Here is a 26,582-nt window from a genome sequence, read left to right as displayed (position 1 = left end):
GGTTGCATCTCCAGTGCTTAGTGCCCTCACACCTAAGAGGCACCCAGCATTTACTTAAAGAACTCCCTCACCTCCTGCAAGTCTGTGCTGAAATGTGACCTTTTTGACGAGGCCCATCCTGACCACTGTTTAAAGTTGCAACCTGCCCCCCTCCCAAGGGGTCTTGATCCCCGGCTTTAGTTCTTACTCTATAGCTCGTATTGCCTTCTAACAGATTATTTACTACCTACACTCATTTCCAGTCACGCACGCTTCCCATCCTTTAGAATTTGGGTCCTGTGACGGCAGAGACCTTTGCTTGGTGCAAGGATTAGGCCTGGTGTCTAAACCACACCGCACATACAGAGGCACCAATAAATACTTGTTGAATAAATGAACAGCTGGGACTGAATGGGGATCAGGTAGGCAAAGGTGTTCTCCAGTCAGGAGCCGCTGACCCTAAAGAGTACTGGGCTGGGGCCCCACGGGGTCCTCAGGGAACTTCCCCGTCCTGTTCTCAAGTCTCTGACCAAGGCCAGGGCCATGTGCCTATCACGCCTGACATCCTGCTTGGGGATACCTTACAGGTCCTGCCTCAGCCCCAGGCTCCAGGACACCCAGCTCCTTGGCAAGTAGAGCCAACAATAACATTATTTACTAGAATCAAACAGTCCTGTACCCAGTCCCTCTCATCAAACCCTGGGAACACCGAGTCAGGTGTCTCGAGAAAAGTCTCCTGTCTCTGCTGAATTCCTGAAGGGTACAGTCAGGTATCTAGCAGCTTCCCTGTCCCCACGCCCAGAGGAGCCTCTCCTAGCTCACAAGAATTCACTGTGGTCCCTGGGAAGGGGAAGGGGAAGGAGAAGGAGTGGGGTGACTCTTCAAAGGACCTGTTTCCTCTGAGAGGCAGGGCGGGGAGGGAAGGCCACCCCCAAGGGAGCTGGGCAAGCCCCATGCTGACAGGGCACAGGGAGAGGAGGCTTTCCCGGGGGATCCTAGGGAGCCAGGGCTGGAGAAGAGCGAACAGTACTGGTGGCCCTACTGGGGGACGCCCATCTTCCATCCCATACCCCACTTTCTCCCTGAAAACTACTCCTGGGCAGGGGAAAACGAAGTTGCCAAACAGACCTGGCATGCCTCAGGAGACCCAGGGGGAGCCCTGATAGTGATATCGCCTGGTGAGATAAGAAGGCCTCTCCGAGCTGAGTACTCAGGATAAGTGAGTCCAGGAAGCCAGTGCTCTTCAAAGGCAGCCAACCCAGGAGCAAGGGCCATTGGCTTCTCGGGCCTCCACCCCGGCCCCCGATCCAGGTGTCTCAAAAGCTGCCTCTGCACGTCAGGAAGGACCCCCTTCAGGGAACACCACACGGCCCCTGGAGACGCTTGCCAGGGATGCTCAACGTCTCCAGTGCGGTAGATAGGGGGTCACAGACTGATGGCAGAGAAGCCAAACTTTCCAGCTCCGTGTACCATTTTCTCTATGGGAGGGAGGGTCCTGGGGCCAGGAAGTCCTGGCAGGAGAGGATACCCCTTCCCTAAATGAGGTTGAAAGGAGGCACTGTGGAGTTCACAGAAAATCTCCTTAATTACAACAGAGCAGTGCAGGAATGTGCTACCCCAACCTATCCGCCCACCAGGGTGCAGAATGTATACAGCCAAGCCTTCCCCCGAGCAGAAAGCAAAGCAGATTAGATTGTACACACACACTCCTCCCAGGAAAGGCCTGCCAGCGGGGGTCCGGCCGTTAGGCCTCACTCCTGGCTTTTCCAAGGAGCAGCAGAAGTCCCAAGGGCCCCTGGAACCCGCAGTGAGGTTAGGAGAGGCCACTGCCCCCTACCTCTGCTCTCCAAGGAGCAACATCCTCATCTAAAAGTTCTGATCTCCAGAGGCTTTCAGAAATCAGGATATCTGGACAGAGAAGCCAAATTCCCTCACAACCTGTCAGGCACATCCGAAAGGCCCAGGCATCTGCCCAATTTCCCGCAAGTGACCACGCTCTGTATGCTTCGTGGGGACGCTAAGCAGCCCACCCTCACCTGGCGCCAGCTATGTGCCAGGCCACACGTGTTTATGAAGTTTTTCATCCTCTCGTCAACAACTGTAAAAACAAGGCTTGCTGAGGTTTGGTTAAGTCAGAGCCAGGGTCACCCAGCAAGAAACCGGCAAGGCACAATTCAAAACTACACCTGAGTCGAAAGACACTAAAAAACTTAATGAGCACTATATCTGAGGAAAGACCGTGAGGCTCGAGAGAGAAGTTGTTTTCTGTCTTATTTTACACTTTCTAAAACACTTCATTTGCCCCAGTGGGCTCCTATTACCTTTTTTATTTTTTAAACCAATGGGGTCCGCTGGGATTAAGGGCCTTTTTCTTTCTTTTAATGCTACTGTGCATTAAAGCGCTACTAAGTGCTAAGGCACTAAGTGATTAAAATTATATTAATCTGGAACTTCCCTGGTGGTGCAGTAGTTAAGAATCCACCTGCCAATGCAGGGGACACGGGTTCAATCCCTGGTCCGGGAAGATCCCACATGCCGCGGAGCAACTAAGCCCGTGCACCACAACTACTGAGCCCGAGTGCCTACAGCCTGAGCTCTGCAACAAGAGAAGCCACTGCAACGAGAAGCCCGCGCACCAACAAACAGCAGCCCCCGCTCGCCGCAACTAGAGAAAGCTCACACACAGCAACAAAGACCCAGTGCAGCCAAAAGTAAATAAATAAAAAATATAAATTAAAAAAAATTACATTAATCTGCTGCTAAAGGGGATACTCCATTGCCTCAAGGAAAAGTAGAGATGCAGGATGACCCGACCTCGGAAACACTGCCCAGTGGCTCCCACAGACAGTGGCCCAGTCTGACTGCAGAGAATAGGAGCAAGCACTGGTCAGAGCCCCCAGAGCTGGGTTTGAGCCCTCACTGACATAAGTGAGCACTGGGGGCAGATAGTTGAAGAAAACCAAATCTGAATCCCCCGCGCATAAAATAAAGAGGTTGGACCATTCCCATGCTTCAGCTCACAAAGACCCAGACTGTTCCTCAGAAGCCACTTCTGACTTTGGCTTCCCCTGGGCTGGGCTAGGGCTCTTCTGTTCTGCTGCTCTATTCCTCCCACCTGGGGTTTCCTGTCTCCCTGACACACTCCTCCCCTCCCTGCTCAGAATGCCCTCTGCAGCCTGACAGGACCTTGAGTTGTAAACTCTGCAGAGGCTCCCTAGAGCCCAGGTTAAGACGCCCTGCATCTGGCACATGGATCCCCATGGGGACGGCGCCGAGTCTACGCCCCGCCCACCTCACCCAAAGCTCACCTGTCTCAGGTGAGAGCCTCAGGAGGCCACACCACGGCTCTCCTAGTTACAGTCAGTTCTCCCCACAGCCAAAGCTTGGTGTGTCTGTGAACCGTCCAGCCTGAGCAAACCAAGAGCAAACTTTGCACACTTTCTTTGGCAAGACGGTATTTTTCACTTCTTGCCAAACCCCAGTGTCCCGCAGCGCAGCCCAACCCCCGTGGTCTTGGAAAAGAGACTGGGTCTCCGTAACGTCCCCTAAAGGCATCCAAAGCCGCCCGAGGCGGAGAAAGGCCCCAAGACCCAAGTCCCTTCCGCGGGCTTCCTGTGTCCGGGGATTAGGAGGCACAAAGGGCCGGCAGGGAGAAGGCCCAGATGGCAGGAGCAGGGGCTAAGTCGCCAACGTAAAGCGCTCCGGGCCCCGCTCGCGGAGAGAGGGCCACTCTGGAGACGCGCGTCGCCTGCCTTTCCGGCCAGGCGCCTTACACGTGGGGCCCGAGACCCGGAGACTCCGTCTCCGCCCGCAGTGACCCTCGCGCCCAGCCGGGCCGAGCACCTGTTTCCCTGCTCTCCAAAGCCAACACTATTGTGCAAACCCGAAACCCAGATTCTGTAATCGCGGGCGGATCAGGCACAGAAAAGTTCCCAGCGGCACTTTCTACAGGTGTTTCTCCCAGACGAGCGGAGCGAGGCGAGCGGATCTGCGCGCAGCCCTCCCCGCCCAGCCCGGAGAGGCCAGGGGTCCCGGCCCTCCCCTGCCTCCCCGCCCCGAGTGGCGGGCGCCCCAAGTGGCGGGCGCCCCGAGGGGGCGGGCTCGACTAGGTGGGTCCCGGCCCTCGCCTCACCTGGAACTCCAGGCCAGCCCCCGTCCGAGGCCTCCGCGTCCCTCGGCGCCGGCCGCCGGCTCCGCTCGCTCCGCCGCGGGCCCACGGGATGCTGGGCGGCAGTCTCCTTCCTGCTCACCTCCGGCGCGGCGAGCAGGGGGCGGAGCCGCCGCTATTTACATAAAGGGTGAGCCGGCCGGGCCGCGGAACCCGGAGCGCAGTTCCCCAGCGGCCCGCCCCGCGGGCCTGGCCCCGCCCCCGGTAGCGCAAAGCCTTAGAGGCCGAGCGCAGCGCGGGCGCCCTCGGGAAGGGCGGGGGCCGTGCTCCGGCCAATCCGCGGCTCCCTGGACCGCGGGGGCGGGGCCGAGGTCTGCGTGAATATGTACGAGGCACTGCCGGCCCGCCCTCGGCCTCACCTGGGCTCACCTGGGCGCACCTGATCGCAGGACGCCACGCCGCGCCCAGTGTCCCGCCGCCTCCCGGAGGAGGAAATAGTTCCCGGAACGCGCGGCTGCCCCGGGCCACCTCCTAAACCAGGCGATCGGTTCCTCCCACAACCTGGCCCCGAGCTGCCCCGGAGGGAGGGGCATAGCCCGGCCGGCTCTTCCTGTCCGGGTCCCTCAGAGCAGACCCCAATCAGAGAGGGTGACCGGCGAACACAGGGCCAAGTTTCGGGACCCAAGAACTAGGTGGTTTGAGGACTGGGGTGTCGCCGAGGCGCCTCCTCTCTGGGCGGCCTCCAAGCCTGGACCTTCCTCCGAGTCACCGGCAGCAACAGCGACCGGAGTTTTCAGCACGACGAGGGAGGCGATTAGGAACGAGGAGACAGGAGCAGAAGGGGCGCGGAGGCCAGGCCCGCACAGCTCAGAAAGACTAGGATTCAAGCCACACCGACATGTCGCCTCTCGGCCGCCCCTCTACCCGGACCTGGCTGCGTTCAGGGAAGGAGCAGTGGAATGCCATCTTCCCTCTTCGGACCACCCTTCTGAAAGCCAAGCTAGCTAGACGTCAGTGACTTCCCAGAGAAAGGGTCGGGTCGCATTCCTGCCCTCCTGAGAGCTGCTCTTAACTCTAGCACCAGAGGACGAAGTACTCTCTGTGGGTGGATACAGCAGGGGTGAGTGCCTGGGGGCCAGTTCCACGGACAATGGGATGCTGGGTAGGGAGGACTCGTCCAGTATATCCAGCCACAGCAGAAAAGGGATCTATTTTTTAATGGCTTTGGCTTTATCGCAAGAAGCAGGCACCCTCTCATTTAAAGGCACAGAGTCCTCTCTTCTGCCCCACCTCGCTGGTCTCTGAAATCTAGTCCTGAGTTCCAAGGAGATTTACTGCAAGGCAGCAATCTCAGGCCTGGGGCATGGAAGTGCTGCAGCAGCCAGGTAGGGGGGGCAAAGCTCCCCTCTCCTGCAAGCATCAGACACCCAGGGCCAAGGCCCAGACTAGCCTCTGAAGCTACAGGTCAGAGTCTGGGTGTAGGAGGCAACTGAGATGGTCCCTGAGAGCAGAAAGTCCAGGTCCCTCAGAGCAGACCCCTGGCCCGGCCAGAGCTGCGTGGTCAGTGCTCCAGATCCCTGGGTAGCGTGAAGTCCCTGAAGCTGTAGAAGGAGATGTCTCCGTGATCCACCAGGGCAAAGATCAGAGGAACATCCCCGCTCTGGTAGGACAACCGCTTGAGGGTGCAGAGGTCTGGGACTGGCTCATCAAATCTGCGAGAATCAAGGTTAGACTGAGACCTGAACAGAGCCCACCCATAGGCTTTGAGAACCCAGCCCTCTGAGGCTCCCAGGGAAGGGTAATTGTAAGACAGGAGTTGGGGGTACAAGAAGTCTGGCCCCTGGGCTCTCCTGTCTGCAAACTGCACGGCTCTGATTAAGTTCTCCGAGTAACACCCAGAGCCCTGGTTGGGTAAGGGGACTAGGAATTGTAAGGTTCTCGCCACTCTTGGCCTGGAAATCCCTCTGATTCACATCCCTTCTGCTGGGTGAGCCTGGGACTAAAGCGGCACAGGAGAGAGACTAATTGAAAATGCCAGGAATGAGAGGTGAGGATTGGGAAGCCTGGGTTCCTGTAGCACTAACTGGCATGGGGCCTCTCTCTGGACCGCTGGTTCTTTTCAGGGACTGACGAACTAGCCAGGGGCATGGAGAGGAGGTCCAGCTGGTTTACAAGAGAACTGGCAGCAGCCCGGGGGAAGTGCTCGCTGGTCCCGTACCCACTAATGCACATCCGGACATAGGGCTTGCCAGGGTTATTCTTTCGGAAGGTGGCCACGGCATCGGCCTGGTAAACATCAAAGCTGATCTCCAAGCCCCCAGACTTCTCCACCAGCCTGAGGACAGAGTGAGAAACCTTAGGAAACAGGGGCTCTCCTCCCCCATCTTTTCTTTCCACACCACCCTTTCGCTCCCCCAGTTCCTCCAGGGGGACTAAGGAGGGACGGCTACCTTATCTGAGAACCTGGGGAAATATCTACTCGTCTCTCGCCCCTCCCTCTCCCCTAGATATACATGAATATTAGCCAGGGTGCGGGTCTCTAGAATGATTCCCCCAGCTCATGCCCAACTTCAGGAGTAAAATCCCAGCTACCAACTCCTGCCGGCACCCAAAGTACTGTGGAGACAGGCACTACCTGGAAACTCGCCGCACGCCTCCATCAGCAAGGTGTGTCGTCTGCAGCACAGAGATATGCTGAAGGACTGTGGCTACAAGGATGGTGAAAATAAGGCGTTGGTGAGGGGAGTCAACCCTCCAGACCCCCCCCCGACATTTCTGAATCTGCCATCTAGTTTAGGGTTGCCAGATTTAGCAGATTTCTTTTTTTTAGTATAGGTATGCCCCATGCAACTTTTGGAATATACATATACTAAAAAAATTAGTTGTTTATCTGAAATTCAAATTTAACTGCTCTGACAACACTACTCTAGTTACTTACAACTCACCATGTTCCCATTAAGGACGGTAGTTCTGAATTCACTAACACAACTCTTGCCCATTAGTTCTCTATTCTTAACATGCAGGGTATATAAGAAGCTTTCTATTTACTTGACCAATATATCACCCCCTTGTTCTCCTCTGACAGAGCTGGGAGAACAGGGAACCACAGACAGTTGGTGGCAGAGCCACTCCACATGCATCTCGTTTATGATTTTAAGGATGTGGTTGTAGTTTTCATTCCTCCTCGCCTCTCCTTGGGCACTGACTTGCCATTTCTAAACCTTCCCACCTGGGTCTCTTTGCTGCCTCCCAGAATGGACTATCCTTGTGGGTTCCACTCCACTGACAGCTCTCTCCTCCCCCATCTTCCTTAAGCCTCCATCAGTTGTGGTCAATCCATGCCCCCTTCAAAGTCTTGTGGCCTATGGCAGGATGAGGGGGTACCTGGGGAGTCTGCCTGACCGGGACTCAGCAAGGGCGTGACAGGCTGGTCCCACAGGTGTGGGGGGCGGCTCTGGGTCTTCTGCAGGTGCCGCCTCTGCAGCAGCTGCTTGTACTCCTGCCAGCTGGAGCAGCGCTGCACCTCGGGATCCGAGTTTACATCCTCCCGGAAGTGCTGGGCCTCCTCTGCCTGTTGCTCCCGTTCCCGCCTGGAGAGCTTCTCCTTCCGCTGGTTTAGCTTCTGGCACCAGGACTCAGCGTCTGTCTCCCGCCCTGCCACGTTGGCCGGGAGCAGCTCTGGGGCGGGGGCAAGCAGGAGGGTATGGCGACTGTCTGAAGCCATGTTGGGGAAGGAGATCTGCTCAAAGTTCCAGCGTGGCTTGCAAGCCCCCTTGACCCCGTTCTCCATTTTGCCACTCTCCTGGCTGCACCGCACCCCCTCCCTGGCCAGCCCAGGGCAGGGCTCCAGGGACCCCAGAAGCTGAAAGGGGCCCACGGGGCCCTTTACGGGGCTTGACTCCTGGGATTTCTCCTCTGGGCATCGGCTGTTCTGGTTGTGGGGAGGTGGGCTGGAGGTCGCCAGGCTCTCGGGTGTCCCATCCACCCCCTGCAGGGGGTTCTCCAGGGCCTTGGGCTTCTTATTAATGGACCTGAGGGACGTGGGGAGGAAATGCAGCACATCTGCTCCTGACTGCTGAGGTGCACGCGACCCACACGTGCCCTACTGCCTCCCTGAGCCCAAGCCCAGCTCTTAAGCCCAGGCATTCTCCAAGGCCCAAACACCAGCACCCCCTCAAGGCTCTCCCTGGGGAGTGGCCATGTGGGGAGCATTACTGAGAGCTGGAGCTCCTCCTCTTCCTCTTGCCATTCCGATCCTCCAAGCGCTGGACACTGCCATCCAAGTTCAGCTGCCTCTCGTAAGGGGACAGGACAGAGCTGTGGGTGAGAATGGGGCAGGCAACAGATCTACCTCCTCAGTCTGGTGCTCCCCGTGGAATGTGTGAGGGACTGACTCAGAGTAAGTCATGGGCCAGGGCTAGAGCCATAACCAAGGGCTAAGGCCCCAGGCAGACCTGCACACGGGGTACGTGGGGGCAGACACAGGGGCCTGTCCATGCAACTCTGTCCAGGCCTCTGGGTCTCACCAACGGCACCTTTGAACAGAGGTTCCCTGAAACCAGGGCTCCTGCAGAACCAGCAATAAATAAATAATCCCTAGTGAGAAAAATCAGGGGGACGAGAAAACGTGGAAAATCAAGAAAAATGCAAATAAAACCCATAGATACTACTGTAACGTTGTTTCTTACAAACACGCATACTGTCTTTCTCCATGTTTCTCCCTCTCAAAAATGACATTGTACTAACATACTACTGTGTAGTCTTTTTTTACACTCAACAGTATATTATGGACATGATCCATTCTTCCCTGCCATGATTTTTTTATGCCTGTGAGGCTGTACTGTCCAATATGGTAGCCCTAGACAAAAGGGACTATTTAAGTTAAATTTAAATCTATTAAAATTAAACAAAATTAAAAATTCAGTCCCATGGTTACACAAGCCACGTATACTGGATAACACAGACACAGACCATTTTTATCACTACAGAAAGTTCTATCAAATAGTGTTGCTCTAAGGGATAAACTTTAATCTGTATGACCATGCTTTCCCTGTTGGGCTTATAGTATGTTTCCAAAATCACTGATTTCGCAAAGTGATGGTGTTTCATGTAAGCTCCCCACTAAATACAAGTTCTGTGGGGGCAGTGATTTTGCTCTCTGCTATTCCTCAGCAACCATCATAGGGCCTGGCACCCAGTAGGTAGTCAATAAATATTGTTGAACAAACGACTGAATGAATAAACACGTTTCACAGGTGAACTTACACACACATCTGTGACTGTTTCCTTAAGATATGTTCCACTTTCAAGAATTAAAGGATGTGCTTGTTCTACAGCATGTGTGACATACTGTGAACCTGCAAAGGCTGTACCAGTTTCTCCTCCTGAGTCTGAAAGTCTCTGTGGCTCTTAGCTGTGCTGGATTACTAAGGTGCTGATGCTCAGAAGACCCAGAAGGAAAGAACATTTAACCTAGCAAAAGGAATGTGAAACCCTACTCAGCTGTTAATTCCTCACTTGGTCCTTCATTCATATTTTCACTTAACAAATCTGCTTGCACACCTACTAAGTGCCAGGCACCGTTCCGGTACTGTATCTCCATTCTCACGCTGAGCTGTAGGTGCTCAGTTGTTATCTGTGGAGTGAACGGGATGAAGATGGGGCTCAATCTGATAGCCCAGGATAAGGTGAAATGACCCAGATTTGTCCCAACATGCTTCTCGATGGAGCACCTCCAGCCTGTTCAGAAAGCTGCAGTTCCCCAAGGATTTCAGGTAAGGAGAGGCCACTTTCTACTTTGGGGCCAGTCAGCCAGGTTCCAGGACTAGAATAAATTCGAGGGAAATAAGATAGGGATTTACCTTGCTTGGAATCGTCGAAGCACATAGCCCAGTCTCTTCAGGTGACTGAAGACCTCAAAAGATAAAAAAGTAGATGTCAGACGTCCACTTTTGAAAACAAGTAGTTTCTCCAGACAGAAGCCATTCACAACACCCCCAGATTCCAAACCCTGGGACTGGTAGGACCACACTCCATTATGAACGCTTTCCCCAAACTAAGGTCTCAAGTCTCTGAATTCCTGTCTCTCACTGTGGGCACAAACGACATTTAGCGGTTTCTTAATTTAAACACAAATCCCAAAAAGCTGATAGTTGATGGACCAGGAAAAAAACTACACCCTAGAATATTCTGATACCAAAGCTGTCACCAGTGAAGCTCCTGACTACAATAAAGACAAGATAGCAGAAGGTAGTGAACACCTGGCCGCCCCGCAGCACCTCCATAGATGGGTGGGATGGGGGGAATAGTCTTTGGATGAACCACATGTTCATCCTTGTGTCCCTGTATCCATATCTGAGAGATGTAGGCAGGAATGCCCCCAGCTTGCTTGATCTCTCAAGCCTTCAACATAGCCAAGCACTTCTTCCTGGAAAGACCTTCTCTTGGCGTCTGTGATGCCACCTCTCCTGGTTTTTCTCCTGCATTGCCAGACCCTCTTCAGTTCCCTTATCTTCCCCCTGACCTCCTCAGGTTAGAGTGCCCCAGTTCTCAGACACAGCCCTCTACTCTGGCCACACCTAGGTACAGCCCAGTGGGGTTTGAAATACCATCCATGCCATCATGGTGTCCACATTTCTGTCTCTAGCCTGGTGCCCCTCCTCCTCTTTGTCTTTTTCCTGGCACTCAGCTGTGAAGTCAACCATCCATTTGCCTGCTTACTTATATAGTACCCAAGTGCCACCACTAGGATGTAAGCACCATGACAACAGAGCCCTTGCAGGTCTTGTAGCCTCAGCACATGGCTCTGTGCCTAGCACCTCGGAGGTACTTATAAATACTCATTAGTTCAGTGGATGGGTGGCTTCTGTCCCGCAAGAGGGTGGCAGATACCTGGTACTGCAGGAAAGTCACAGTGTCCTCAGTCAGCAGCAGCTGGTAGGCCTCTTGGATAGACAGTGGAAGGTCTTGGTGGAAGAGCTGGATAGAGCCCTGGAAGCGGGGCCAAGAGCTCAGCTTGTGAACCGTCCCTGCAGTGGCACAGCCAATGAGGCAACTTCCCTGCTCTGATATCCGCGTGCTACGCCCCCCTCATCACAGCAAGAATAGGGCCAACCAGGAAGGGGAGGGGGGAGAGGGAGGCAGCACCAATAACTTCGACTGGAATGCCTGCTCCCTGCGTGGTATTCTTGTCTCCTGCTCTAGAAATCAGGTTACAAGCTCCCTGAATACTCAGTTGTATATACTTTTTCTCCAATAAAAACGTCCTTCCGGTTCCTTGGTCCCAACCCCTTCTCCACTCTCCCAGGGCCCCACTCACACACTCCAGCAGATACAAGGCCTCTTCCGGGTGAAGCCGCTGCCGGCCCTGCTCTGAGAAGCCCATAGTCTGCCAGAATTTACCCTGCGTGGGATCCAGACCAAATGTCACAAAAGAGCCAGGAGGGCAGAGAAGGCGGGTCCCCTGTCTCTGAACCCCACCGCTCACCGCAGGAGACTTCAACTCCACGAAGCCTTCTTCCGGTCTCCACTCGGCGGCCACCAAACTGCCCCTGGCGAGGAGTAGGGAGGGGTCCGTCTCAGTCTACCGGATTAGTCTACCGGGTCCGTCCGCCCCGGCTTTGCCCCCGCCCCGGCCCGGCCCCCTCACAGACGCTCCACGCGCTCCTCCGCCAGCAGCTGCCAGAGCTCCTCGCGGCACACTCGCAGTCGCTCAGCCTGGGCCGCTGAGCCGTCGGGGAGGAAGTCCTTGGGGCCATGCGAGCGCTGGGGCAGCTTCTGGGACCTGGAACGGGCAGCGAAGAGCTCCGGGGCACTGGGGAAGGAAGGGACGCGGGGTTAGCGCCGCGCAGTTGGGGCCGCTCGGCCCAGGCCTGGATCCCCGTCCCGGCTGCCCGGGCCCTTCCCGGCGCCCACTCCGCTGTCCCGGCGCCTCCCCCGAGCCGGGCCGCGCCGCACCTGAGCACGCGCCCGGCAGGCACCTCCACCGAGGCTGACTCGGGTTCGGGCTCCATGGGGTTGCGGTCTGCCGCTGCGCGCGCGCGCGCGCCCCGCCCACGCCCCGCCCACCGCCGGAACTCCGCGCGGCCCTAGCGCCCGTGGATCCTACCTCTGCTCCCCGGGTCTCCGGATCAACCCACCTGCTTTCCACCTTCCTGGGTGTCCTGGGTCCTAGAGGCTGCCCACAAACATGTGCCTCGATTCCGGGGGCGGAGAGCTTGCAGGTTTCTGGATTGGGAGGCGCTCCCCTCTCCTATCCCCAGCCCGCCTCTGGGCTTCTCTCTAGTAAAAATTGAGGAGCCCGGCGTTAGAAAAGTGTAGTATGAAGAGTCAAATGCGTGACCCTCCCCTCCGCAGCCCTGGGCTGCTTAGTCCCCACCACCCACGCTGGACAGGGAGGTTAGAAGAGGGGGTTTAGAGAAGGGAGAGCTTTGGGTTCCTGAATTCCACCTTCACAAACTGAAGGTCACCGAGGGCTGTCAGGTGCAGTCTAGGGAGGTTCGGAGTTCCTTCAGGGTCTTCCGTTAGGTCCCTTCCTAGGGGGTCCGAAGCCGGGTTTCCAGGGCCGGGGCGGGTTGGGGGGAGGCGCTGTCCGACCCACGATGGTGCTGAAGCGCCACCCCAGCCCGTCATTAGCACCTCCTCAAGGCTGGGGTCCCCGCCGCCGCCGCCACCGTGGGTCGTTCCGACACAGTCCGCTAGGTGGCACCATTGCTCCGACCAGTAGCTGTCGGTCGGAGACTCTGGCCGCGGGCGGAGGTCGCCGCGGGAGTCCCGGGAAGGGCGAGGGTCAAAGAGGAAGGGGGTCTTCCCAAGTGGGATTCCTGGGTCTCGGTTCCCAGATCCCTTCACATCACGTCTTCTGTCCCACCCAGTCACAAACAGGGTATCTCACCATTCGGTCTGAACTCTAGAGCCCCGGGTCGCCCGGGGCTCCACAGCCAGGAGGCAGCTGCGCGCACTCTCGGCCCCACCCACGCCGCTTCACCTGGGCGCATGCGCTGACCCGGCCAGCGTCCTCGGTCCGGACCAGAGGGGGCGGGGCCTGACGCGGATCGGGGCGGGGCCGTAGGCACTGACTGACAGTCCGACTGCGCTGCCGGGACGGTCCCTCCGCTCCCGATCCGGCCGGAGGGAGGGGGGAGGGGCGGGATTTCCTGCGGGAGGCGCCGAGCCGGCCTTGGAAAAGGAGAAGGAGGAGAAAAAGGGTAAGGGGGGCAGTGGGAGCCGCCGTCCAGAGTGCCAGGGACCGAGCAGGACCTGCCGGATCCCCGGCGGGGAGGCTGGGAGAGGTGAGACTGCGGGGACTGATCTGGGGGTCAGCACCGTTGAGGGCGGGCACAAACTAACTTTTCTTGCGGGATCCGCGGGCGCCTTCATCTGTCGTGTCCTTCCGTCCTCCTCGCTCCCCTGTACCGTCTTCCCGCATCAATTCCTCCAGCGCTTGGCCCTCCCGGTCCCTCCCGCCGCTTTGTTCCCCGGTCCGCCTGGGCTGGGCTGGGTTGGGGGGTTGCGCGGCGCTGGACTGGCATTCCGGGGGGCGGGGGAGCCAGCCCGACCCCATGCACTGCCAGGGGAGCCCTCCCCCAATGTCGGCCGCGGGCCTTGAGCTGGAGTGCCATCTGGTTTGGGCTTGGGACTTTTGGGGAGTAAGAGGACCCCAGCTAGGGCCCCAGGCCTGCACAGGTCTCATGCCACAGGACTCGGGCAACAAATTCTCGGCCACCTAGGAACTGACGTAAGCTTTTCCAAAGTGAAGTCTGGGCTCTGGGCCTCAGATTCAGGCTTGGGAGGGCAGGCAGCCCCATTTACCAGCAGTGCCCCGGCTCTCACCTCTGTTCTCCGCCCAGCTGCTTCCCCATCCCACACAAGGGGTGAGGATGGTCAACAACAGGTGCTGTAAAGCCTCCCTGTCCTGCAGGCAGACACCCCGCCAGAGATGGGGGGCCCTAACTCCCCAGTCCACCCTCTGAATTCATAAAGAGCCCTGGGGCTAGGGCATCCAGCTATTACAGCAAAGCTCGGATAGGGGAGGTTCTGGGGGCAGGCACCTTCCACAGGGAGTGACCCCTGCCCGTCTGCCTGTGCCTGACCCTCCCAGGCCCCACCTCCTGGCCCACCAGTTGTCTGTGGGTGTCAGAGCCTCAGGCTGTGGAGAACAGGCTGCTGGCCCGACCTGCCCCAGTGTCGTGCTGCCAGGGCCCCTCCTGCCCCAGGTTGAGGTGCTGCCAGGCCCTGGGGCCTCAGTGACTCAGCCTCCCCCTCCCAGAACACCACCTCCCCGCTTCCAAATACTCCTCTCATGCATGGCGGCTCCCTCCCCCTTTTGAGTGGCTCAGCCCCTCCCTTGACTCAGAAGGGCAGCCGGGGTGATTGGGGGACTCCCTGGAAGCCCTGTCTGTTCTTTCTCTGAGCCCTGCTTCTGGGACCCTTACAGACTCTGGCCCAGCCTTCAGCAGACCTTCAGCGGACCGCACCTTTTGCAGACCCCTGAGACATGTCCACCGCTGCTGACTGAGGTGTGAGGGAATGCTGGCTGCTCTCTGGGTGGGCACTGGTGCTCCTGAGCCACGTTGGAAAGATTGGCGCCCCCAGTCCTGGCCCATCCCTGGGCTGTCGGAAGCTGCAAGCTGAAATCCGTTCAGATTTCCACACAGCCTCTGCCCCCTCAGAGATCAGCTTTCCTGCTTGTGGTGGCAGCTCACGAAGCACCTTGAGGGGGTACCCGTCAGCGCCTAACAAGAAGCCCACTGCCTGGGGCACCAGACACGCTCCCCCTGGACGCCTGGCCCTCCAGAGGGCCAAGGGATGGCACCCTGACACCTCGGCTTAGACCCGTTTCCCTGCCTCTGCCCTGGACTCCTGAGCTCAGAGCCCAGCCCAGGGACCAGGATGGGTCGAGAACAGGACCTGATCCTCGCTGTCAAGAATGGAGATGTGACTGGTGTGCAGAAACTGGTGGCTAAGGTCAAGGCCACAAAGACCAGTGAGTACTTGACGGGGTGACTATCCAGCTAAGACCCTCCCCGGAGAGCCAGGCTGTGGAGAGAGGCCTGGGCGGTCACTCCGACCTGGGGACTTGGGGTGGGAGTGCCTCTGTGTGGGAGAGCCAGTGAGGAAGTTGGGTCCCCCTTGCTGTGAACCCTTAGGCAAGTCACTTTACCTCTCTGGGCCTCAGTTTCCTCACCTGTAAAGTAAAAGGATTAAAGTACATTCATTCTAAGTTTTTTGGGTGCCTATGGTGTGCCAGGCTCTAAGCACTGAGCCACAGCAGTGAACAAGACAAACTAAAAGTCCTGCCCTCGTGGAGTTGCCTTTAGCAGGTGGTTTTTCCAATGTGTTCTTTGGAGCCGTGGGGTTTCTGGCAGTGAGTTGGGAAAGACTGAACAGCTAGAGCTCAGCCTCCACGCCCACCCCCAGTTCAACCAGAGCATCTCTGTGTTTTCGTCAGCTTGTGGAGATATCTGTAAGATAGCTTTGTAAAGGGAATTCTGCTTAAAACAAAGTTCAACATTATCTAACTGCTTACGAAAGCCCCCATCCCCCTGACTTATCTGCCTGTGTCCCCTGGGGGGGGGTGTCCAAAGTTAATTTTCTGGAGGTCTCTCTGCAGCCTGGGGTCTCTAGTCGACAAGGTTGTGGGAGCTCTGTGCACAGGTGGTCACACCTGACTTCCATCTCCTGAATCATCTTCCTTCACCTCTGCAGTGAGACCCTGCAAGGAGAGTAGACCTCTGGGCTTCAGGGCAAGCTCTCTGGACTGTCCCAGGAGGACACTGGACTTGTCCCCTTGAGTTCCTGGACCAGCAGGGACAGGAGATGGCTCCTGCCACCAGACTTGGGCTGGGGGAGAGAGGGTCTTTCTGGAGTGCTGGGGCTCTAGCCCAAGACACAGCTTGGCCCTCTGCACAGGAAGGAGTCCCCCAGGCTACCTGAAGATGTCCAATTATCCCCACCCACACCTGGGAGCGTGGGGTGCCGGAAGGAAGGATTTTAAGGGCCTGGGAGTTGTGCACGTGTGTGAGTGTCCCCACTTACACGCCAGGGCAGGGCACCCGGGGTGTAGGGAGATGGAATCCTGAGGGGTGCTCTCTGTGCCCTGGGGGAGTGGATGCAGGGTGAGCCCGATGGGGGAAGGTGCCAAGGAGGGTCCAGGGAGGGCCCTGGAGGCCCCAGGGTGGGAGCCACTGCCCCTCCTCCCCTCACCTCTGTGTTGCTTTTGGCAACCTGCCCAGTAGGGCCTTGGTTGAGCTGCTGCCGGCCTCACAGCCCTGGGGCCTCAGACCTCAAAGTGAGGCCCTCAGGAGGGCAAGTGGCTGGAGGCTGGTGGCAGAAACCTTGCAGCCAGGCTCCTAGGCTCTGGGAAGGTCCCCTGTGCCCAGAGGGGGGAAACATCTGTGGAGGAAGATGATCCTTCCCCCCACTTCCCAGGGGACTTGCACAGAGTGTAGGCACAGGCACAGAGCGATAGGGTCCTGGAACCACCTGTCCCCCCTCCCAGTCCTCTGAGGAGCTGGGAAAGCTGGTGACAAAAAGGAGATCACAAGGTGACCTTTGCAGACCCTACAGTTTATGAAATATTGTAATCCCCTCCATTCCCTGGGAGATGGGTACTTTTACGTGCACTTTACAGATAAGGAAACTGACACTCAGAGAGGGTTAGTGATTTGCCCAAGGTCACACGGCCATTGTGTGGCAGATCAAAGACAAGCCTGAGCCCTCTGCCCTGTGCTGCCGCACTCGGCTGCCCATCAGAATTACCTAGGGATAGTTCTGCCAGTACAGACTCCCCGGTCTCTCCCAGAATTACAGAATCATCACAGAGAGCCTGGGACTCTGCAAATCCGAAAGTTCTTCAGGTGATTCTGAAGCAGTTCTGAGAAGGGAGGCTGGAAACTCCTGCTCCATACCCAGAAAGGCAAAGGAAACTGCTGGAAGGGAGGTGGCAGGGCTCCCTCTTTTCCCTCTGCCGGTGGCTAAAGCTTTCTGGCTGTCCAGAGAGAGGTGCTCCCTCAGCCCGCTGCATCTGATATCTGGTCACTGGGGGCCGGCTTTCCCTGCCTACCCAGGTCCTCTTCAGGGAGCAGGTGGCTGGGAGGAGAGGGCTACAGTTGCCCTGGCCTTGCCTCTGCCCTTCCTCCCACCCTCCCCTGCCCCTTTTTTGAGCTGTCTCCTTCTCTGGCCAGAGGAAATGGAGTGGGCTGGGGGCGGCCTGCTGAGCTCACATCCTCTGCCCGAGCCTAAATCAGGAGGAGCGACCCTTCCACCCGCAGAGCCAGGCCTGGGAAGAAGGTTGTGCCGCAGGGGAAGTGCTGGGAGCCACTGCCAAGAACCTAGGACCCTCCACCCTCCCACCAAGGTCCCCAGTTCAGTCACTCTGAGCCTCTCCCCACCGCCTTTCCGGCCATTGTTCGGGAAAGAACAGAGCCACCCAGCCTGGCCCTGCCCCTGTTCCTGTCCCTTCTGTCATGTTGTCCTGCCACTCCCCGGAGGGGCTGCCTCTCACCGCCGAGCTGCCCCAGCCCAGGCTGTCCAGGCTGGCAGTAGCTGGAGGGACTTTCTGTGCCTCTTCCCTGCTTGACCTCGTTGTCTTCACTGAGGCTCAGAGAGGTACCAGGGCTGGCCAAGGTCACACAGCCAGTAAGAGGGAGAAGAATTTGAATCACGCACTTCCTGCTTCTAGGGCCCCTGTTCTTTCCACTGCCCTGAATGGTTCTGTGTGACAAGGACTTTCCAAGGGGGCTACAGGAAGGCTGGGAGGCCTGGGTTTCTTTCCTGTGGCCCCCACCCCCTCACCTCTTCCGTCACTCTTTGGCTCCGTATTCACCTTTTCGCCGTAGCGCACTCGCCTCAGCCCTAAGCCTAGCTGTCTCCCCCTTCCCATCCTGTGCTCCTCACTGCAGGCTTGGTCCCTCCCTACTGGAATGAGGCCCTGTCTTGCTGGGGTATTCAGGGGCCCACCAGGGCCTGGGGGGCAGGCCTGGACCAGCATGCTTGGCGCCCTGCCCAGCCGGGTTGAGCCAGGCCTCCTCCTTCCCGGCAGGGGTGGGTTCCAGCAGGAGGCAGGGGCCCGCCTGTGACAGGCACTCTCCTTCCCCTCCGCAACACTCCTCGGGGCCCACCCCCTCCCACCCCCTGGCTCACACGTGGAGCACACCTGTCTGAACCCCGTCCCTGTCGCCGAGAGGGGGATGAACCAGCATCCTCCCCTTGCTCCCCGGGGCACAGAGCTCTCTGCTAGGAGCCTGTGGGTGCAGAGTCAGCAGTTACTCCCCTGACAGGGGCCCTGGGGGGACTGTACCAGCTTTCGCTGGAGGACAGCCTCTTGGTAATAATGGCTAACATGTAAGGAGTGCTGAATGGTGAGAGCTCCCGTCTTTCACAAGGGTCAGGCATTGTACTCACAACCCCCGTGAGCAACTTGTGCGATCAGCCCATTTTACAGATGAGGACACAACCCGAGAGGTCAAGTGACTTGTCCAAGATCACACCGCTAGTATGTGGCAGAGCCAGGGCGTGGTGAGGTCTGTGTGACACCACCTTCCCCACTATGCTCCGCTCAGGGATGACCCAGGGCCGGGCAGTGTGGCCTTTGAGTCCAGCCCTGGCATCCGCCCTCTACTCTCGAGCTTCTGGTACCCTCTCCTTTCTCTCCCAGCCCCCTCGGCCGTGGGACAATGAGGCTCACTCCTTGGCCCATTCAGGCAGGAATGCCAACCATGCGCTCGTGGGACTGTCCTCTGAGGGCACAGCATGCCAGTCCCCCCCATCTCCGCCCCCTTTGACCCTATAAACAAGCAGGGCTGGGGGCCCAGGGAAGCCAGGCCACTGCTGCAGCGGCGCCCTCCAGCTGATGGGCCAGGGTGGGAAGCCATAGGGACTGACAGCCAAAGGGCCATGGGGCAGATGCTTTCCTGCACTCCAAGAGGTCAGCTGGAGGCGGGAGGTGGGCGGGGAGGGGGCACTGGGTCAGGTGTGGGCAAGGGCGGCTCATTCGAGGGTGCCCTGATGCCTCCCGCTCTGACCCCCAGAGCTCCTTGGCTCCACGAAGAGACTCAACGTCAACTACCAGGATGCTGATGGGTGAGCGGGAGCCCCCGTCCCTCTTGAAAACTGGGGGGAGGGGGCAGTGGAAAGACCTGGGGCCTAGAGTCCCTTCCCCTCTCAAACTTGGCCCTTGAAGCGTGTTTGCCGAGAGCTCAGGGCCCTGCCCGCGCGCCTGCCTGTGGAGCTATCCCTGAGGGAGGGGAGGGGGCCCTGGTGCCTCTCTGAGAGGCCTCCTTGGGTCAGATTCCTGCTGGGCCCCCCTTTCTCCCTGGAGGGTAGGAGCCCTCGGGCTCCTGCTCCCACGGCCCCCTCCCCTGGGCCGGCTGTGAGGGAGGCCAGACAAACAGGCCTGTCAGCGCAGACACTGAGCCCTTTCATGCTGCAGCCCGGCTGCTCTGCTCCCGTGGCAGGGCTGGCGGGGGGGGGGGCCGGGGGTGCAGTGGCAAGTAACTCATCCCTGACGGCCCCCAGGATGGGTCTGCTGTGGAAGACCAGGATTTGGGGGCGGGGGCCGCTCCCTGACACCCCCGACCTTGTGTCCCACCACACCAGGTTCTCGGCTCTCCACCACGCCGCCCTGGGGGGCAGCCTGGAGCTCATAGCCTTGCTGCTGGAGGCTCAGGCCACCGTTGACATCAAGGACAGCAATGGTGAGAGCCCAGTGTGCCCGCACCCCAGACCCTGTGGTCAGAGTTTGCCCCTGCTACGTCGTAGCCACGCTAATAGATGTTGGCATAGCTTCTCTGAACTTGCAAACGCTTCACCTCTTCAGTCTTCACAGCCTTCTGGGGTAGTGGGTGGTACTGACATCCCATTATCCAGGTAAGGAAGTTGAGGTTACATCACCGTTACAAGGTCACCAGATCATCCGTGGTGGACAAGGTGGGATTCTGGCTTCAGCCCCAGACAGCCAGACCTCTCCCTGACCAAACCCGGGTGAAGCCAGCTTCGCTTCTCCCCTCCAGCTGGGGTGGCTCCAGACTCTGCTCGGTTCCCTCCTCCGGCCCCACGCCATCCCTCGACCTCCTTTAGAAACCCCTTCCCTCTGGCAGGCATGCGCCCGCTGCACTATGCAGCCTGGCAGGGCCGGCTGGAGCCCGTGAGGCTGCTGCTGCGGGCCTCTGCGGCCGTGAACGCCGCCTCGCTGGATGGGCAGATCCCGCTGCACCTGGCTGCCCAGTACGGACACTATGAAGTGGTACGTGACCCTGCCAGCCTACAGGGGTGCGGGGGCAGGGAGAGGGGGGCTGGCACGGGGGGCGGCCAGGCCAGACCCCTCAGTTGGCTCCCTCCACCCCAGTCAGAAATGCTCCTCCAGCATCAGTCCAACCCGTGCCTGGTCAACAAGGCCAAGAAGACGCCCTTGGACCTGGCCTGCGAATTTGGACGGCTCAAGGTAGGGCCTGCCGCCCTTGGGGTACTGGGTTCTGGCGGTCTCTGGGGTCTCAGGAGGAGGCCCTACCTGAGTGCTGGTTGCTGCAGGTGGCCCAGCTGTTACTGAACAGCCACTTATGTGTGGCACTGCTGGAGGGGGAGGCCAAGGACCCGTGTGACCCCAACTATACCACACCCCTGCACTTGGCTGCCAAGAACGGCCACAGAGAGGTCATCAGGTACCCACCGGGGCCCCCCCAACATCCTCATCCTCTTCCGCTGGGACTGGCGATGTCCCCTCAGTGCCCCGCCCTGCTGCCCTCTTCACCCTCGCTCTGGGTCTCTCTCCCAGCCCCCAGCAATCGGCTTCCTCTCCTTCCCCACCCCCTGCCCTCTGCCCCAGTAACTCACCCTCCCCTCCACAGGCAGCTCCTGAGAGCTGGGATTGAGATCAACCGCCAGACCAAGACAGGCACGGCTCTCCACGAGGCCGCGCTGTATGGCAAGACCGAGGTGGTACGGCTGCTCCTGGAGGTGCGTGTGGGCCCCTGGTCAGCCCGCGGGTATGGACGGGTCCCCAGCGGGTGCCGGGCCCAAGACCGGCTGGGGAGGCAAGGGAGGGGGTCTCCACTGGCAACGTGGTGTTTTGCATATGGGTGGGGGCCGTGCAAAGTGGCTGGAGAGCAGACGGACCTGGTTCAAGCCCCGGTTCCGCCTTTTACTAGCTGAGTGACCTTGAGCTCATCCTCGACCCTATCTCTGAGCTTCCACTTCCTCATCTGTAAAATCTGAAAATAGTAACTACCTGCTGGGTAGCTGTGAGAATTGGGAGACGCGACAAACCAGGCGCTCAGCACAGGCTTACCCCGCACTGTTGCACCCAGGGTGGGGTGGACGTGAACATCCGGAACACGTATAACCAGACGGCGCTGGACATCGTGAATCAGTTCACCACCTCCCAGGCCAGCCGTGAAATCAAGCAGCTACTGCGGGGTGAGCGTGTGGGGAGAAGACCCAGCCCAGGGCATCCGGAGCCGCTCCAGAGGGTCCCGGGAAGCGGAGCAGGAGAGGATGCCACGCTCCTAGGCCCCGGGCTGGTCTGGGGGGTCATGAACAGGGGACTGGAGGGGTGGGAAGATGCCCTAAGGACCCTCAGATGACACCTGTCCTCCTCCTCCTTCTAGAGGCCTCAGGGATCCTGAAGGTCCGAGCACTCAAGGATTTCTGGAACCTCCATGATCCCACTGCCCTCAACGTCCGGGCAGGGGACGTCATCACGGTGAGGACCCAATGCAGGCGTTGCTTTGAGACACAAATGATTGCTGTCACCTCCTTGGGCACCTACTGGGGTCAGGCTCTGTGTTAGGGTCTTTATATGCACAACCTCGTTGAGTTCCTCCCAATCCAGGTAAGCTAGGTGCTCTTACCATTTCCTTTTTGGAGATGACAAAATTGAGGCTTAGAGAATGAAAGCAGTTTGTCCAAAGTCACAAGCTAGCAAGCAGCGGAGCTGGCACCTGAACCCAGGCTGACTCCAGACTCTTGTTGGTATGCCCTGGAGGCACCCAGGGGATTGGGCTGGATGCTGGCGGCAGGGCCAGAACTGTGGGCCAGCTTGGGCACCAGAGGCCAGCTCCCCGGGGGGAGGGGAAGAGCTGGACCGCAGCTGCAGGGCTGGGCGCTGGGTGCAGCACGTGACCGTGGCCTCGTCCGTCCCCCGGCCCCTCTGCCACAGGTGCTCGAGCAGCACCCCGACGGCCGCTGGAAGGGCCACATCCACGAGAGCCAGAGGGGCACGGACCGTGTGGGCTACTTCCCCCCGGGCATCGTGGAAGTGGTCAGCAAGCGGGTGGGCGTCCTTGCACCCCGCCTCCCCTGTGCGTCCACCACCCTGCGCCCAGGCCTCTCCAGGACACCACAGCCCCCTGCTGATGACTCCCTGCACCCCCTTACCTATGGCCAGCTGCCTCGGGTGGGCCTCAGCCCAGACAGCCCAGGTACCTCCTCCTGGGGGGGCAGTGCTGGGTACTGGGGTAGACATCTGGCTCTGGCAAGCTGTCAGTCAGCTGCTGGCAGGGCCAACTGGGGCTCTAACCCCTTGGCTTCTGCCCCCCGCAGCAGGTGACAGGAACAGTGTGGGCAGCGAGGGCAGCGTGGGCAGCATCCGCAGTGCTGGCAGTGGACAGAGTTCCGAGGGCACCAACGGCCACAGCACCGGCCTCCTTATTGAGAATGCCCAGGTGGGGGGGCGGGGGGGGCGTTGGTTGGGACCAGGGCCGGGCCCCCCACACCCGCTGCCAGTTCCCCAAGTGAGAGTCAGCTCCTTCCCTGTCTCCAGCCACTGCCCTCTGCTGGAGAGGACCAGGTGCTGCCAGGACTACACCCCCCGTCCCTGGCAGGTAAGAAGGGAGACTGGGACCTGGGTGGGCTAGGAGCGGTGCAGGTGGGGAGGCTGAGGACTTGGCACCCCTTTGTCCTGCCACCCTGATTCCGTTTCTCTCCCTCCTTGAAGACAACCCAAACCACCGCCCTCTAGCCAACTACCGCTCCGGGGAGCAGCTCTTCACCCAGGACGTGAGGCCGGAGCAGCTGCTGGAGGGGAAGGTGTGACCTGCACTGGGGAGTGGGCTGCGGGTAGGGGTTGGGATGGGCCTCATTGTGGACTTAAGTCCCTTCTCAGACCAGGCTCCTGGGGAGGCTGGGGTCAGTGGCAGGTCTGTGGCCTTGGCACCCTGCCCCTGCCCCTGCCCCCGCCCCAGCAGACTCAGCTCCATTACCTTCACCCCTCCCCCCACACCACAGGACGCTCAGGCCATTCATAACTGGCTCAGCGAGTTCCAGCTGGAGGGCTACACTGCCCACTTTCTGCAGGCTGGCTATGACGTGCCAACTATCAGCCGCATGACACCCGAGGTAGGTGCTGCAGCGGCAGGGCAGTGCAGGAACCAGTGGGCAGAGGAGGAGGCCTGATGGCATGACTCTGTGTGGCAGGACCTGACGGCCATCGGGGTGACCAAGCCCGGGCACAGGAAGAAGATCGCCTCAGAGATCGCCCAGCTCAGCATCGCCGAGTGGTTACCCAACTACATCCCGGTGAGTGGGCGACGGGCACGGGCTCCCACCTTCAGCTGCGGCTTTGCACTGCCTTCCTGGCTCGGGGGCCGACGGTGCTGCTTTTGCAGGCAGACCTGCTGGAGTGGCTGTGCGCGCTGGGGCTGCCGCAGTACCACAAGCAGCTGGTGAGCAGCGGCTACGATTCCATGGGGCTGGTGGCCGACCTCACTTGGGAGGAGCTGCAGGAGATCGGAGTCAACAAGCTGGGTGAGGACTGCCCTGGGCCTCTGGCTGGGCCCCCGCGTGCCCTGGAGGGTCTCCAGAATGTTTCGGGGGTCCAGGAGGGATGAGGGTGACCCTTCCCAGCCCCAGCTAACCCTTCCGCCGCTATCCCCCCCTCTCAGGTCATCAGAAGAAGCTCATGCTGGGGGTGAAGCGGCTGGCTGAGCTTCGGCGGGGCCTACTGCAGGGGGAGGCCCCAGGTGACGGCGGCCGCCGGCTGGCCAGGGCCCCGGAGCTGATGGCCATCGAGGGGCTGGAGAATGGGGACGGTCCGGCTGTGGCTGGCCCGCGCCTCCTCACCTTCCAGGGCAGCGAGCTGAGCCCAGAGCTACAGGCGGCCATGGCAGGGGGTGGCCCCGAGCCGCTCCCCCTGCCCCCTGCCCGCTCCCCCAGCCAGGAGAGCATCGGGGCGCGCTCACGGGGGTCTGGGCACTCCCAGGAACAGCCTGCCTCCCAGCCCAGTGGCGGAGACCCCAACACCCCACAGGAGAGGAATCTTCCAGAGGGCACAGAGCGGCCCCCTAAGCTTTGTTCCCCACTTCCTGGCCAAGGGGCCCCCCCTTATGTTTTTATGTACCCCCAGGGCTCGCCCTCCAGCCCAGCCCCAGGGCCGCCTCCTGGCGCACCCCGGGCCTTCTCCTACTTGGCCGGGCCCCTGGCCACTCCTCCAGACCCGCCTCGGCCCAAGCGCCGGTCCCACAGCCTGAGCCGCCCCAGCCCGGCCGAGGGGGAAGCTGAGGGGGAGGCCGAAGGGCCGGTGGATAGTGCCTTGGGCAGTTACGCCACCCTCACTCGGCGACCAGGACGCAGCGCCCTCGCCCGGACCAGCCCCAGCCCGACCCCAACCCGAGGGGCGCCCCGCAGCCAGTCCTTCGCCCTGCGGGCCCGCCGCAAAGGCCCCCCGCCCCCGCCCCCCAAGCGCCTCAGCTCCGTCTCTGGCCCCACCCTGGAGCCGCCGCCGCCGCCAGATGGAAGCCCGGCGCCCAAGGAGGGGGCCCCGGGGCCCCGGAGGCGAACACTCAGTGAACCCACGGGCCCCTCGGAGCCCCCCGGCCTGCCCGCCCCGGCCGGCGCCGCATCGGACACGGAGGAGGAGGACCCAGGGCCCGAGGGGACACCCCCGTCTCGGGGCAGCTCAGGGGAGGGGCTCCCGTTCGCGGAGGAGGGGAACCTGACGATCAAACAGAGGCCCAAGCCGGCGGGCCCCCCACCCCGGGAGACGCCTGTGCCTGCTGGCCTCGACTTCAACCTCACAGAGTCAGACACTGTTAAGCGGAGGCCCAAATGCCGGGAGAGGGAGCCACTGCAGACGGCACTCCTGGCCTTCGGGGTGGCCGGCGCCACGCCCGGCCCCTCTGCCGCCCTGTCCCCGCAGACCCCCGGCGAGTCCCCCTCGGCCTCTGCCAGCCCTCCCCGGCCTGACCCTAGCAGCCTCCCAAACCCCGGAGCTCCAGCCCCTCTCTCTCCCAGCCCCCCGACCCAGCCCCCCGTGGCTCCCTGCCCGGGGCCGGCTCTGGAAAACAGTCGGCGGCCTGGGGAGATGGAGCCCCCGGCTCCCCCTGCTGCCCTCCTCAAGGTGCCCGGAGCAGGTATGAGGCGGGACCCGCGGGGAGAGGGTGGTGTTGGCAGGGCTCGTGCCCAGCCCAGCTGAGTCACAAGCCAACCTCTTTGTCTCTGCAGGAACAGCCCCCAAGCCTGTGTCTGTGGCCTGCACCCAGCTGGCATTTTCTGGCCCTAAGCTGGCTCCCCGGCTCGGCCCCCGCCCTGTGCCCCCTCCAAGGCCAGAGAACACTGGGGCCACGGGCCCAGGCCGGGCCCAGCAGAGACTGGAGCAGACCAGCTCATCCCTGGCAGCTGCCTTGCGGGCCGCGGAGAAGAGCATTGGTGCTGAGGAGCGAGAGGGGTGAGGGGTGCTGGGTGCTTCGGAGGGGGAGAAGGCGGCGTAAGAGCAGCTCCGCCCGAATCCTGAAGCCTTTTCCCAGGGTTCCGGGAATGACGGGAGGGGGATGTCACCGTCACGTTGGGCAGATCCTCAGGCTGGGGGGCCCCTATTGGGATGGGAGGAGCCTGGGCCTGGGGTCACCCGGATCTGACCTGCAGGGAATCCTGGTGGCCGCCACTTAGAGGCACGTGAGCTTGGGCAAGTCACTTCTCCCTGTGAGCCCCAGCGTCTCTGTGCAAGGAAGGGAACGGTTAACTCCTACTGCCTCGGGAAGTTGTGAGAATTAGGAGGAGACGCACACAAAGTGCGCACCAACCACGCTCCCGGTAGCAGCCCCCTTGCCGCGGGCCGGCAGGTGCGGACCGCTGGCTGATCTGACCTGCTCCTTCCCCTGCTGCAGCCCCCCGGGCACCTCCACCAAGCACATCCTGGATGACATCAGCACCATGTTCGACGCCCTGGCTAACCAGCTGGATGCCATGCTGGACTGAGCCGGACCTGCTGGCAGCTCGCAGCAGTGCCCACGGTGACCTTCCTCAGCCACTGCCTTTCCCCCGGCACAGACGCCGCCCCTGCCGCCCTAGCGGGGTCCCTCCTGCTGCTGCAAGCCAACGGCTGTCGGCACCAGGGCTCTGGGAGGCGGCCCCCAGGGGAGCTGAGGGGACTCGTCAGAACCTGACACCTCAGCAGAGCCCCCTCCCAGTGTGTAACCTGACGGGACGGCCCTGCCTTTTGGGCAGGGACCCTGGTGAGAGCTTCCTCTCCAGGAAGAAAGAGGTGGTGGCCGGGCTTCTGGGG

The 26,582-nt window shown here is 60.2% G+C and overlaps 3 protein-coding genes across 11 annotated transcripts in view; 1 reads left to right on the top strand and 2 right to left on the bottom strand.

The window, feature by feature from the left end:
- The window catches only part of LLGL2 (LLGL scribble cell polarity complex component 2), a 33,857-nt gene extending 29,641 nt beyond the window's left edge, over positions 1 to 4,216 (bottom strand). For 7 of the 8 annotated variants that reach the window (XR_014326955.1, XR_014326956.1, XR_014326957.1 and 4 more), the window contains exon 1: positions 4,112 to 4,216. The gene's annotated coding sequence lies outside the window, so the exon portion shown is untranslated. The remainder of the gene's footprint in view (positions 1 to 4,111) is intronic. The other variant, XR_014326959.1, reaches the window with a different exon arrangement.
- A 1,081-nt stretch (positions 4,217 to 5,297) lies between these two features.
- Positions 5,298 to 12,099, bottom strand: TSEN54 (tRNA splicing endonuclease subunit 54; the record flags this gene model as incomplete). The annotated part of the gene is made up of 11 exons (XM_082860544.1): positions 5,298 to 5,799; positions 6,306 to 6,422; positions 6,723 to 6,795; positions 7,472 to 8,118; positions 8,303 to 8,404; positions 9,949 to 10,001; positions 10,979 to 11,077; positions 11,406 to 11,489; positions 11,574 to 11,637; positions 11,736 to 11,900; positions 12,044 to 12,099. The coding sequence occupies 11 exons, from the start codon at positions 12,097 to 12,099 to the stop codon at positions 5,649 to 5,651; spliced, it is 1,611 nt and encodes a 536-aa protein (XP_082716670.1). The 3' UTR covers positions 5,298 to 5,648.
- A 1,149-nt stretch (positions 12,100 to 13,248) lies between these two features.
- On the top strand, positions 13,249 to 26,570 carry CASKIN2 (CASK interacting protein 2). 2 transcript variants are annotated; one of them, XM_082860213.1, is made up of 21 exons: positions 13,279 to 13,377; positions 14,523 to 14,604; positions 14,758 to 15,071; positions 19,117 to 19,168; positions 19,685 to 19,782; positions 20,185 to 20,330; positions 20,433 to 20,528; positions 20,615 to 20,745; positions 20,932 to 21,040; positions 21,391 to 21,499; positions 21,691 to 21,785; positions 22,242 to 22,503; positions 22,625 to 22,746; positions 22,845 to 22,905; positions 23,019 to 23,110; positions 23,309 to 23,419; positions 23,498 to 23,599; positions 23,689 to 23,827; positions 23,965 to 25,431; positions 25,523 to 25,745; positions 26,185 to 26,570. In XM_082860213.1, the coding sequence occupies exons 3-21, from the start codon at positions 14,978 to 14,980 to the stop codon at positions 26,273 to 26,275; spliced, it is 3,600 nt and encodes a 1,199-aa protein (XP_082716339.1). In that variant the 5' UTR covers positions 13,279 to 13,377; positions 14,523 to 14,604; positions 14,758 to 14,977; the 3' UTR covers positions 26,276 to 26,570. The 2 variants fall into 2 exon arrangements, with proteins under 2 accessions (XP_082716340.1, XP_082716339.1); XM_082860214.1 differs by having other exon boundaries at positions 13,249 to 13,293; positions 14,523 to 15,071.
- The last annotated feature ends 12 nt before the right edge of the window (positions 26,571 to 26,582 follow it).

This window comes from Leucopleurus acutus, assembly GCF_964270905.1.
Source record: "Leucopleurus acutus genome assembly, chromosome: 19".
NCBI lineage: Eukaryota > Metazoa > Chordata > Mammalia > Artiodactyla > Delphinidae > Leucopleurus > Leucopleurus acutus.
Note: the sequence above shows the minus strand (reverse complement) of the source record. Positions and strands in the feature narration are given on the sequence as shown.